General features: G+C 41.2%; 1 protein-coding gene across 2 annotated transcripts in view; it reads right to left on the bottom strand.

The window, feature by feature from the left end:
• Positions 1 to 14,398, bottom strand: part of map1b (microtubule-associated protein 1B) — a 38,023-nt gene that overhangs the window by 13,593 nt on the left and 10,032 nt on the right. Inside the window, exons 1-2 of one of the 2 annotated variants that reach the window (XM_069168808.1) lie at positions 6,547 to 6,959; positions 4,464 to 4,565 (exon numbers count right to left, since the gene is read on the bottom strand). In XM_069168808.1, the coding sequence (XP_069024909.1) occupies positions 4,464 to 4,565; positions 6,547 to 6,730 (286 nt within the window). In that variant the 5' untranslated portion in view covers positions 6,731 to 6,959. Of the gene's footprint in view, positions 1 to 4,463; positions 4,566 to 6,546; positions 6,960 to 14,398 lie in introns of those variants that run through there. The other variant, XM_069168816.1, reaches the window with a different exon arrangement.

Here is a 14,398-nt window from a genome sequence, read left to right as displayed (position 1 = left end):
CGATTCCAGTCGGATTTCTGCGGACGCGTTGAGACGCTCTGGTGGCTTAGATTGGTTTTCTTGTATCACTCGCAATGCGACACGTATTTTCAGAGATGTGGCGTGAACAGCAGAGCGCTATCATCGAGTGAAGGACAACAGTCCATGAACCAAGGCCTGCTGGCACTTTGCGTCACCAGCGTAACTACATGTACAGTACGTTGCTACCACAGCAATCCCTGCAGACATGTCGCTGATGTCTGGAAACACCAGATCTGATCTGTTCACTTGCAATTAACAGTGCAGACGGTCGGTCTGTCCGAAAGATCTGATTTGAGAAACAAATTTTTGATTTGCGGGGGCAAACTTCCTGGATGATATAATCAAGGTGAACGGCTTTCTGCAGTGACCATAGATATAATTAGGGTTTTATTTTCAGATATTTGCTTTTTGACTGTTTCAGAGTCCTTCAGATGTTTGTGAATTTACTTGGTGTTTTATTTGATTAAAGACTGAAACATCACGCCTTGATTTTCAATGCATGTTTAGAGCAGCGCCTCATAGTAAGCTGTTTCTTTTTTATTTCCATTTGATGCAGATATTTGCGTCGGTCTAATCCCAGAACCAAATCCCCGGTCGACTCCGGGAGAAGCCAGGTTCACTGAGGTTTGTTCTGACGAGGCAGCGCTCTCAAACTGATGACCGAAGCTGTTCAGAGAACAATCGAGGAAACACTTTTCACTTGTGTGTGAAATGAGAGATCAACCAAATCCCTCAAGTGTATTTTTCATTCTGTTCATGCGACTGCACACGAGCCATATCTGTAACTGCTCATGCAATACATGAAGCATCTTGTTGTTCTTTGTCTCTCCGTGTGGGTCACGCCCTGCTCACTGCCCTTTTATGTGATGAAGCCTAAAAACGCAGCAGTTAAAACCAAGCGAGGGAGCCTTCATCACAACCACCGACCACCGTCACCCCGTGTCTGAGCTAACTCATCAAAAATGACAGATTGTTCAGTGGAGCTTGCTTGACCCTGACAATTACCTTGATCGATGTAAAAATCCTTAAAGCCTGGCACGGCTCTGCCACAGCGGGAGGGCGAGGTAATGCGACATGCACCGCTGAGCATTCTCCTCCTGGCTGAATAGAAAGTGCAAGATTGGCGTAGCCAGTCTGACCACCGACTGAACCAGACAGGAACATCGATGTGGATGGCACCGCACCAAAAATAGATCAGTGGAACAACTGAATGCAGCGCCTACTTCCTTTTGCTTTGAAAAAAGACCCTGCATGTAAGGATTGTAATTCAGTCTCCTCAGGTGGATCCCCCCCCCCCCTGTATGTGTCAGCATCTTTCTTCTTCCTTCCTCTCTACCACGACAAAATAATTGACCCCGGTGACTTTCAGCAGCAAACATGGGGCCCCTCGAGCAGAGGGAACCGGTATAACACGTCTGGCAGCGGATCTAATGGCGCTGCTGCTGCTATTAAGCCGTCTGTCTGGCAGAACAGTCAATCATCTGTTTCATAGTATTCCGTTTTATGCTCCTTTACAGTCATTATCTTTGGCAATTATGACAAACCAGGGATTATAATTATTTCCTTGTGTCTGTTTCTGTCACATTTCTTCCAGCTATGAATATGAAGGGATGTGTGGCTTGATTGATCCATGAATGATCAATCAATCTGCTGATTTACAGCGACAAAACCTGACCGGCCAAGTTTAAAGATCTTCATCTGGGACCAATTTATTAATAAAAGTCAACACAGTTTTTTTTATTGTTATTATTGATCATAAACTGTAATGTTGACCAAAGCAAAGAGTCCTTAATGGGTTTGTGGTTCAGCAATGCTTTTTAGGCCTCACTGTGTTGGGAAATCTATAAGTAAGCAGAAATATCAGATACCCAATAAAGAGAGACTAGTGGCCTCCTGTCTGGTCCCCTTTTTCCTCACTGTGGGGTCCGGACCTCCGGTGCATAAATGCCACATGATGGATGGTAAGTCATCTATCAACTAGACAGATAATTGCGTCTGTCCTCCTGCGCCTGATTCAACACCTGCTGATTTGACTTTTCACTCCAAACACTGACCGGAACAATGAACGCACCGTGAACCAATGGCAAACCTCAAAAACATATAAAGACATTTCATTGATTTTTCTCGATTACAGAAAATGATCAAACCAGTTAAAATTGTCTACAGTTTGATGAGAAGCTTGATCTCAGCTGTCGCAGCCAGAACTTTGAGGATGTAAACTAAAATTGATTTTTTTTTTTTCTTGAGTATTATTTTCTGCTCAGATACATTTCTTTCTGTGCTGTTTTAGCCTAATATTGTTTTTTAATATCTTAAATTTCACTCTGTTTGTATGCTATTGTTTGGATTGTGGAATATTTTATATTTTATTTTATTTTGTGGGTATTCATTTTCCTAGTTTTGGTCATCGGTGTTGGTTGGCGAGTGGTAATTTTCCTGTTTTTCATGGATGAATGAATCGAACCTTTGATCCTTTTAACCAAACAGCTGCCGGCTGTAGATTCATATTTATCGGATACACATGAAAGTGGTATCAATCTTCTCCAGTAACTCCTGAGAAAGAAAGGAAACGAACGTATTTACCAAAATATTAAACTATTCCTGTAGAGCGAATTATTCTGTGTTTCACAGAGATATTCAAGGATAAAAATGCTTTTGTGAATTAATAAAATGCTGCATAAAATCGGTGTTTGTGTCAAGGTAAATATTGTTGTTCCACTAAGCCGATGTATTAAAAGTTTAAAACTCCCCTTGAGAAAGGTACGTGGCAAAAAGCCCAAGGCATAAAATATAAGGGAATAAAATTATACAAATGTCATTGCTCAGCATTGACTTTCAAAGTCTTGGCTTCTCTTTGTATTTCACTGCCTTTCTGTCTCTGTGCCTTAACTTATTCATCACTCTGATCTGTCTTTGTCTTATTGTTTCCTCCTAACCTGAATTTTCTCTTCCTTCCAGTTCATCTCCCTTCTTTTACGCCCTTGTTTGCCTTTCCCTTCTCCTCCTACTCCTCTTCCTCCTCCTCCTCCTCCTCCTCCTCCTCCTCCTCTTTCTTCCCCTCACCCTCTCTGTTCCCCGAGTGCTCTCCGTTCCCCTCCCTTCTTTATTTTCACGGACACACTCTTGCCACGGGGGATTCCACACTGCTAATTACTCCCGAATCAACTGTGCATCTAGTTGCAAGGCAACAGCACTCAGGCAGAAGAGAGACAGAGTGAAGGATGGAGGATGGGAACGTGGTAACAAAACAAGGTGGGATGAAAGGGAAATCGGAGTCCCTTTGACTGCCGTTAAAGATAAATCAATCGTTTTTACCTCCTTCTTAACCTTTTGTGTTTGACAAAAAAAACTAAGATTTGACACAGAAATGCATTCAAATCAATCAAGTGATTTAGTTTACAGCAGCGTTCGTTGGCTGGATCAACCTAACCGAGTACGAAGCCCCGCTGGTCGCATCCAACGTGGAGCAGAGCCAAGCAGAAGCTTTGACTGCTGCTGACCGTCAAGGCCACGCTGCCCACTGACAGACCACATGTCCTGCCACACTGGATCTGATCCATCTTTACAGAGCCGCTCCTTCACCTTGCAAACGATACGGCCATAAAAGCAGCAAAATGCTGAGAGGGCGTAGCCGGGGATAGGTAATGAAACCTGCAGGCCCAGTACACTGGAAGGAAGTTATACTGTACAGCTGACTGCGATGCGACAGCGAACATTGCTGAGAAATGTAGTGCTGGAAAATTACTCAGCTCAAATACTGTAATTAAGTACAATTAAGTATTTGTACTTGTACTTTGCAGCTACTTTACCTTTATTCCACCGTTTTTTTCTGACAGCTACACATACTGAATATAAATATAAAAACAATATGCACCTTTTACCATTCATTTACCATTTTTATCAAAGCATTTTGTTCTGGAATGTACTTTTTCTCTCTAAAAGTAAAAAAGATTTAGCAGGAATATTTAAACCAACATCACAGTTTTCATACCTATAGTGCCATAATCTGCTTTATATAATCTTTGTTTCAAGGTACACTTGTTTGAAAAATATTTTTTAAAAGATCTAAATTAAAGGTTTTAAAACTGTACTGTAAAATATTTTTTTAGTTTTCACTGAAAAAGATTTTCAACTCAACTCTAAAAGGGACATTTAAAAAAAATCATTACTTTTATTTATGCTACTTTAATTCAGCCAGTAACACCTATGTACTTTTACTAAAGTGAGATTTTGTATGTAGGACTTACTTAAAAAAAAAAAAAAATTGAATTGTTGTAGTGTTATTTATTAAAAATGATCTGATTATTTCTTCCCCCATTGGAAAACTACATGTCTTGGTTTTTGTTTCTGATGCAATGACGCTGTTTGAAACGCATTAAAGCAACAATCAACGAGCCTGTGTGACATTATCAGTGAAAATGTCCTTTATAGTTCCAGTTTACCTCTGACGTCTGCAGAGAAACGAGCCGAGTGTCTGGAGACGAACAGCTTCAGCTCCTGGTCCAGGTTGCAGTTTATGAGATTGGTGTCCCATGAGCGGATCCCTGACAAAAAACATGAACACTAAAATTAAAACACAAGAAAACAGCGAGGAGAAGGAAACATGCCGGTGAAGACAATCATATGTCGTCTCCTGAATCAATATACTCTGCAGGTCTCGCAAATGTGAAAAGTCCACACATATTCTGCTAGTCATCTGCTTCCGATTCATTGGAAAGTCTTAGGGTGAACATGCATAGACTTGTTATTGATTTGGCAAGCGAAAACCAATCTATAATAGGAAATATCTATAGCCCGGTTTCTGATTTGCCATCGGCCACTTGCATTGGATTTATGCATTATGATGCGGGGTATCATCAAAGGTCAAGGCATAATGAATGAAGGCCTGTGCAGAGTTAGCATGAGAACAAGTCATTAAAATTAAGTGAATTTCTTTGAGGTAAAGTGCAAACAACAGGTTGACATAAAGGTTTATTTCACTCTTTTCAAACTCGCATGCTTAAAACAAAGGCTGTGGCTGTATGATGAGACTATATATTAATTAAAATGAGCAATATTGGATGACAAGAAGTAGTTTTGCTTTGTCTAATCTAAGCCTATTAGAGGAGAGAGAATAACCATGTTGATACAAAATTGGGTTTGAAAACACTCAAAAAAAGAGACCTTGAAGTTGAAAACATTTACACAAAAGGACTTTATGTTACTGTCAATCCCGTGGTTTGACGTCAGGGCCCACACAATATGCTGTGAATTTAAAAAGAAAGCAAGATGGACTGTGACTCCCAACAGGTTAAACTACAGTAAACATATTCCTAATAGAAGGTGGAAATCAAAATTAAACTCTTTCACTTAATGATTCGGCAGCATATGTAATATTTAACAACCTGATCGATGCCAGTGCAGGAAAAAAAAAAATCATTTTCCTCTTTCTGTCTCAATCTAAACAACCTGATTATTCATCCACATTGTTACTGCGCCACATTCTCCTCTCGTTTCTCACACAAACAGTAGACTCTGGTCTGGGAGGCCGACCACTCCAGCAGCTGGAGCATTTCTAAAACGCCCTGCTCAGCCTGAAGATCGGTCCTTGTGGCTTTCCGTAGGGACCGCAGTGCGGACCGGGCCACGCCCACAAGCCGGTGTGGGATGAGAGAACTGGATGCAGGATGTTGATGATGATGATGATGATGATGATGATGGAGAAATGTTCCCACATGATGAACGGGAGGGATGTGTGTATATTACTAATAGGTTATTACTCACAAGTGTTCGTGATGCAAAACACAAAGCGGTTGCTTTATTCAGGTTCATGTGCGCAGACAGGCTTCGCTGCACAACATAAACAACGTAAAGGAAGCAGCTGTAAAAAAAAACAAAAAACCTCCTGTTGTGTCTCCCTGCCTGTGAAACAAAAGCCTGACGCACCTGAATAAAAGCTCGCGGAGTGCTGCGGGAGAAAAACCAAATCGCAGCTGAACGTAGAAATACGATCCGCTGCATTATTGACGCATAGTCCAGATTTCCTGCTGAATCATTGCTGTCGGCTTTATTGGAGGGCCTGCCCCCACGTGTGTGGATGACAACAATTGGGCCTAGTGATATTAATGTGACAAGAAAAAAAAACAACGTACTCGACCGAACTGCACTTAAACGCAGCGGGTGGGTGGTAGAGAAAGCACCTGTCGGTTAAAAGATGGTAGTGTGTGACGATTTGGCGAAAGACTATGGTGATGTTACAGGGAGGGGCTGTTCAGTCGCTCTACTATGAAAAACATACACTTCAATTACTTATCCGATATCCTAAATACGGTTCAGAAATCGTTAATTTCTTATTAATACGCGTAATTGGCCATAATCGCATCGTGCGTAAAGTCCTGAGCAGCAAACAGGTGCAGCTTCTGAAGTCCTGCGGCTACGCGACAAGACGAACTTCCAAGCCAAACATCCGCGTTCAAGTTGTTCAGAAGACGTTAAGTTCAGCTCCAGGGTCGCCTCCAACCCCATCTCACGCAGCTCCCATCTTACCTTTCTCTATGTCCGCAATGGCACACTTCAGGTGATCCTCCGATACGATCTCCCCGATAACCACCAGCAGGTAGAATTTGCCGTCGTTGAAGTGCTGCGAGGGGCTGGAGGACGACGGAGATGCCCCAGTGTGGCTCTGGCCACCTAAAGTCTCCATATCTGCGGATTCTACCAGGGTGGCCATCCTCTCTCCTGTGTCTGCCTGTCTCTCTCTCGTTCCTGTACGCGCCTGTAGGATCCCAACAGCAGCAGCAGCAGCCTCCTCCCTTTTTGCGCTGCAGTGCACCGGAGTGGTCTCCAGACATACAAGTGGAGCCTCGATAGGAGTGGCCCTAGCTTTTTATACCAGCAGACATTGTGTCATATTCGGTAACCGGGAAGAGAAGAGGGCGCCGGGTTTTTTTTTTTTTTTTTTCGCACACTCACTCTACAGCTGATGTCATGCGCAACGAATCAAACGTCTCCGGAAGTCACGGAGATGTGATGCTTCTCATTGTACATGTTCGTCAGTGCTGCTCTGCTTATGACATGTTGCTTTAATACAAACACTCAGATGGCTCAGTAATTGACAACCTTGATATCGTATCACCATAGCAGAATATTTTTGTTTGAAATCCCCCTGAAAAAAACCTGAAGTCAATATTAATTTTCTGGTCTTAAACTGTATCCACATCTGGCACATCACCTTAAACCAGCCCACAACAATAAACACAATGGCCTTGCTCTGATAACTAAATTATTCTTCAACAACGAGTCACTATTTCTGAGAATGAGCCACAAGGGTCATATTACTAAAAGAAACAAAAATACCAAACTGAAATTAGGCCACTAAAAGATAAAGAAGCAGTTTTGTAGCACTTTTCCACTAAGTTAAGAAATATCAAGAAACAGTTTAAAAAAACAACTGCCACAACTGATGCAGCGAACACCACAATATCCTGACTTTAGAGTTTACTACGGGTGAGGCTGAAGAAAAAAGGTTGTGAACCACATTTCCCAGAATGCAACTCAACAGGAGCAGTCAGCAGACCCTCACTGTCTGGTAAATGTCTTTGAAACTCCACAACCCTTGGTTTTGCAGGTTATGAACTCAAATGAGTATACAACACTCACAATGTTTGCATGTAAAATCAACACAGAACGGTTTGTTTACATCTGTCAACAGTGTTAACAAACATCCCCCCTCATTGAATAGTCAAAGAAATATTGATACAACTAACATACTTTTGTTGCGTGTGAGGTTCAATCGAACATTCCTGTACCATGGTATTTGTCATTTTGGGTCGAAATAGCCGTAACAGACATGAACAAACATTATATTTTTGATAGATAGAGCCTCAGAAATCACAGATTCTTCCAACGCTGCAAATCCTGTTCACAGAACGACTTGTACTTGGACTGGAGTCACAACTCTGTCAAGTAATAAGTGCTTAGATATATGAAATCAGTTGAAACCCACTGGCACATCTTGTTCAGCTTGTAACCCCTGTTAGTATCTTTGATAAGGATGCAGATATGGACGTGTGATCACAAACTCTCCATCTTTGATATCTTTTACAGTCCATTGGAGGTTTGAGAGAGTCACTTGAGGAAAACTCTTTGATTGTGAAGAGCTTCCAGCTGACTAAAAAAAAACACAAGTTTTCATGTGAAATAAATATCAGATCAGAGGGAGGGTTAAAGACGGACAACTACAAATGAATAGCATATGAAAAGAAGTGAGATCACAGGATTCCAGTCTGCCATATCGCATTAGAGAGGAAATGTATGTGTGTGTGTAGATGTTGAATGCAGTTGGTAGTGAAAAATAAACTTTTCTATCTTATGATAGGAACATAAAAGATGCTCAGTTTTCCCGGGAGGATAATCGGGCTGCTGAAACTTTGCCCTCTGAAAGCAGACAGATGTCTGAACTGCAGTCGAGTGAAGCGGGAACAAAAATTAGACAGAGATAAAATGGGATATACAAAAGGACACGCACGCAAATCCTGACTTTCGCCCTGGATTTCCCTCCTTGTTGATCATGTGATTCAGTCTGGACGGGGTCGCTGCAGGTGTGTTATTGACTATCAGGAGCAGGAGTCCACTCAGCAGCTCCTGGATGTGAATATTTCAGGGCCTTTGTGGCCCGGTGGGTCGGGTTTGGTCGCATTCCACGAAGGCCATATAGGAGACGGGATCAAACATTCATTATACACAGCTGGGAAAGAAAGAAGGCATTAAAAATACAACGGGGTGCCACCAGACGTCTCCCTGATATAGACAAGGATGAGATGTGTGTGTTTGTGTGTGTGTGTGTGTGTGTGTGTGTGTGTGTGTGTGTGTGTGGGTGTGTGTGTGTGTGTGTGGGTGTGTGTGTGTGTGTGTGTGTGAGAGAGAGAGGAGGGAGGTTGTTTTTGGGTGAAGGTTTGACGGACAAGACTGCAGGGATTTTAGCCTGCACACATGCATTTGTGTTTGTGTGCCGACAGGCAGTCTAAACCTGAACATGGAAGGATTTTAATAATTCAAAATCCCTAAACTCTTTCGGGTCTGACAAAAAAATAAAATCCTGCGATGCCCCAGGTCACTTATAAAAAAAAACGACAAAGAAGTGAGACACACTGTATGATGGCACCGTGTGAGAATGGAAGCCGGAGAAATACAAACATGTATTTCATGTGGTTGAATATCTGAACCTGTAGTCGGCGACGTGGTGAATAATTTTGCAGGTTTTTTTTTTTTTTTTTTTTTCAAATAATGCACCTGCTTAATCAGAGCTGCCTTTGTTCTCTATTGTTGCTTTGAAAATGGACATATCAAAGTGTTGGCTTGCCACACCTCGCTCAGCTGACAGACGCTGCTAATTGGTGTTCAACCGAGTGAAACAAGCCTTGGTAGCAGTGTTTTTAAGTTAGAGTTGCTTTAGTGTTATTAATTTTTGCATGGATATGACTTCAGTTGGTGCTTTTATTTTGTCAGCTGTTTGGAACGGCTTTAGGTGGAACATCTTTTCACTGGCTGCATCTCGCTGGCTCCTCCCGTGCCAAGTTGGCGCGTAATAGCACCTTACGTGCAGCAGAGTTATTATTACAATATTTATATTTAAATCAAATGCAGATATTCACTTTAATTTCTGTAAAATCCCAGCTATTTATTAACACAGCAGGAAAACCACACGTGTAAAGCATTTTTTTTTTTTTTTTTATCCCTGTAAGTCATGTGAGTGCCAACAGCCGCAGGACCAAGACCCCAGCAGTGACACAGCCAACAGGCGCCATGTGTTTGACAAGAACAAAACCGGTCACCTTGAGAAAGGTCAGTATGCCGTGCTTCTGTATGTGACAGGAATCACATGTGTGTTGGACTCGCAGTGTTTAAATCCCACAAACAAACCCATACATGTTATTTGGTGAATGTGTATCGAGGGTGGATCAATTACAAAATGACTACTGCTAAAAAAGTACCCTACTCTTTAGTGTATACAAATTTAAATACACAGTTTTATATCACTTTGTCTAAGGGGAATATTATATACAACATTGACCCAGATAAGCTGAAACAAGCGCTGCAAAGTTCAGTCGCAAACATAGCAACATAAAGTACGTTCCACGGCAATTAGTGCGCGGAAAGGAAGTGAAAACTGGTTTCCTGCCATAGTTGCTGCATTAATAATGAATATAGGTCTTCCAGTAAACACGAGGACAAAATATTATCCAGGAGAGGAACACACAGGTGCACAGACCACACTCCATCACTGAGGAGCCCCTCGCTCTGCCAAGCCTGCATCTCGGTGGCATTTCTCTGAGGCCAGTCTGCAGCCTGCTGAGCTGACAACACCAATGTGTCACCACGCTGTGTGTGTGTGTGTGTGTGTGTGTGTGTGTGTGTGTGTGTGTGTGTGTGTGTGTGTGTGTGTGTGTGTGTGTGTGTGTCTGCCTGAAACCTGTCATGTCTGTGTTGGATGAGTACCATACAAGGAACATGGCTGCCAAAATTTCCGACCACCTAACTGAAGATTATTGTTTGTTTGGAGGGCGATGTCGATCGACAGATGTCGGTCCTGCAATTCGGTTGAAAGTGAAATATCTCAGCAACTATTAACCAACTATTGATTACCATGAAATATAAAGATATTCAGGTTTCCCAGAGGATGAACCCTATGACTTTGGTGATCCTTTGGCAACTACTCCTCTAGCACTACCAAAAAGCGCAAATATTTCACACCAATAAATAGGTTGGAAGAAAATATATCGTGCGACGACGTTCATGTTTCCCTTCGAGTGCAATAACTTCAGCAATCTTTTCATTTTTGGCCGTACCATCTCTATTTTTGTTTTATTCATATCAACGACATCGCGCATTTTCCTCAAGGGGCTTTACGATCTGTAGAGCAACACCCTCCGCCCTGAGACCAGGACTCTCCAACCAGAGGTCGCCATCTACCCGGTAGATCAAAGGAGCTCTCGGAGGAAAAAAAGATTGGAGACGCCTGCCTTAGACCCCCGACTCAGACAAGAGAGATTTCCAAATATGAAATGAAGGAAACCCATGAAGACCAACTCCTTCTTCCAAGATGCTCAGGGACACAATGGATGGTGTGTATGGAAAAGCAACTTAAAACATTTACAATCAAGGTGACAAAATTCAAGGTACAAGATGCATTTGTGTTTCCAGATCTGACAGGAGTACTTCCAGGACAAGTCTCTCTCATTGCTGCTTCTACCTCTACTGGCTGTTTCAGCTCGCTCTCACGTCGGGTTAAATTCCTCTTCTTTGCTTTCTCGCAATCTTTGAGCTCAGACATCAGATGGGTTTCAGTCTTTAGTTCGGCGGCTCTTTCGCAAGCGTAGCCTGAAGATCAGAAATGATGACCTTCTACCGCAAAAGACTTCTGGATAGCTGCTTTATCAGCCAGTTTCTTGAACAATGACCTCTCAAGAGCAGCCATCTGTGATTTTTACAAAGCCAAAGCTTTGTGAGTAGCTGTGGTTAATTTCTCACTTTCCACGGGTTTCTTTTGAGAGCAATTCTGGACACTTTTCTTTTATATTTGCAGTTTTTTTTAAGACATTTCTTTTTTTCTGATGCATCCTGGAGAAGAGCCCTGGCGTTCTTTTCTTTTTCCAACGTTTCACATGCCAGATTGTTCCGTCTCTCTTCCTCTTGTTCATTCTCCAAGAGAAGCAGGTATTGGTAGCAGTCACATGAAGTGTCTCTAATGATGTTCTCAGTTGTTGCACAACTGCTTTATCAGACTCTACTTTATCAGAGATTTTTACTTCGGTCCAACTGAGTCTTCATCGATGTGAGGATTATGTTCAGTGTTTACTGACAATGTGTCTCACGGATTACTTTTTTTTTTTTTTTAAAGGATAGTTTTTTGTCAATTTTTTTTTTTTTTTTTAGTTCAAGATAAAACTGCTCATGATTTCTTGACTGACACTCAAATGAAGTGGAGAGAAACAGTCACAACAAAGTCAACAGCCTCCTCGACCCTGTGATCTGCACTTTACTGGCTGGAGTGAAGTGAAATGGCTTTTTGGTATCGATCCAGAGGCATTATTTTTGATTTAATGAGGCTTATTAAATGTGCAGATGATACAGAGGTTTTGACACTTAAAAAAAATAAATAAATATATATATATATATATATATAATAATAATAATAATAATAATAATAATAATTAGTGCGTTAAAGTGGTGAAGAGTACTGTATCATCAAGTCCTCTGTCTTTAATATAAGAGATTGCTTTTAGTTTGGTTCAGAGAGGCAGCTGTTGAGTATCTTGCAGATGTGCGAGCAGGAGAGGTTTTGTGATAATTAGACTGGCAGCTCCCTCTTGTGGTGACACACAAGGACAAAAACAAAGAATCACTGATGATATTACTGCACTATTACTTTACAGAATTTGAGTTGTTGGAGTTTGTGTGGAACATTTTTCTTGGCCATTGTTATTTGGTGTCACTGACTTACTTTGTGGACAGTTCACTGCAACCTGTTTTATCCAATTTATCAACTTTGTGAATACAGACTTCAATTTTGTCTATGGTCTATGGTTTTGAGTTGCACTTTACTGCTGTGGTTAATTGAGGTAGAGCCAATTGTAGTTACCTGTAATTACTGTATATTGTTTATCTATATATTTTATTCTTTTTTAATGGAAAATTTTATTTTTTTTGTAACTTTGTAACTTTACCTTTCAAATAAAGGAAGTGCAGTAAAACGTATATTAGTTTGGACTGAAATAAAGGAGTACAAATATAGAGAAGCACAAAATCAAAACACTCAATTAATTTGTATTCAAGTAGTGCAGTTGAGTGGATGTACTTGCATTGTACGGTGGTTTCCTGCTGGTGACACTATTTGTTTAAAACTGAAAAGATATAAGAGAGCGCTCTTTATGTAAACACAGGTTTGTGGAAGAATTGTATTTTTCATGGTTATTAGAAGACGGCAGCTGACAGATACACAATTCCATGATAAACAACTTTGTCCTGAACTGACAGTTGAATAAATTACACACTAAAGATATTATTATCCCTACAACCTCTCCCAAATTACCAGTTAGTCCTGATCTCCCGTGGGCACAGATCCTGATGACTAAACCTCCTGTAAGTGAGCAGCTATAATGTTGAATATACAGTCTTCACCTCCTGCTGACTCCCACACAGGTCGAGAGCTTCCTGCTGTCCGACAGAGGAAGAGAAACATTTCACAACTACTCGGCTCACAATCTCTAAGCTTGATCTCTCTAAGTTAACATGACATCACTGCCTTGACCTTGATGAAACCTCAATCGTTACAACAAGCACTTCCTCTCTGATTCTTATTTAAACTATTCAAACTTGTCATTACATGAAGTTTGCACACAAAGTGAAGGTTTTGGCAGTGAACTCTCTATAAATTACAGAGGGCACAGAAGTACAATCTGTGAGGTCTTGTTTTTACACCATGCAGAGCTTTTATCATCAGCCAAATGTGTGTCAGCCCCTTTTCTTTCTTTTCTTTTTTTTTTTCAACAGGAGCAATCTTAGAGGAAGCTAACTGCAAAGTTGGCCTGCTCCTTATGGGAAATTCGATAGTGGGCCATTGCTTATAATTAAAGTACAACCAGAGAGTGGAGCTGTGGGGCCACAACATGAAGAAATGACACCTGCACAGGGAAACGGAATCACTATAGTCTGTTTGTGGGTCATTCCCAATCGCTGCACTAGGCATGTTTTTCCTTGTGTGCCTCCTGGTAAATGCTGCCACTGAGTCCAAGTGCCCATTATGAACACAAGATTGTGACACGCTTTATCAATCAGAACATACTGTAATTAGTTGGAACAAATACGCACGAGGTATGGAGCAGCACAATTAATAAAGTAATTACATCATAGGTAAGAGATATCGATATTATTTTTGAATGATTAGTCTGGTGTCAATATGCATACTAATCTTATCAGTCCCACTGAAGAGAACGGATTAATATTACACTGTAACCATCTGGAGAGTTTCTGACATAACTTTGTTGTATATGACACTAATAATATTCGTGACGGCTTACTGCCTAAATACTTAAACTGCTGACTAATGGTCATAAAACCAGCCTATTTGGACACTTGGACTGGTGCTGTGCAGCAGACTGTGTTGAACTGGGGGACTCACTCAGCTCTGAATAACTAAAGTGTGCATCAAGTGTGGGTCACGTGTAGCCACGTGTTGTTATGTACTGTTATCTGTTATCTCGTGTTGCCTTTAAAAGCATTTTAAGTGCTCTCAATGTCAAGTGTGACTGCTGTGAAAGACCCTTTGTTTATGTTCATCAAGAAGATGTTATGCTGTTGTTAATATTGTTAGGGCCTATTTTAGGATCTGAGTGTATGG

The sequence above is a fragment of the Embiotoca jacksoni genome, unplaced genomic scaffold (genome assembly GCF_022577435.1).
Source record: "Embiotoca jacksoni isolate LCO1_2020_lvr unplaced genomic scaffold, fEmbJac1.0.p SCAF_10, whole genome shotgun sequence".
Lineage (NCBI taxonomy): Eukaryota > Metazoa > Chordata > Actinopteri > Embiotocidae > Embiotoca > Embiotoca jacksoni.
The sequence above is the reverse complement of the archived record's forward strand: the minus strand, read 5'-3'. Positions and strand labels throughout refer to the sequence as shown.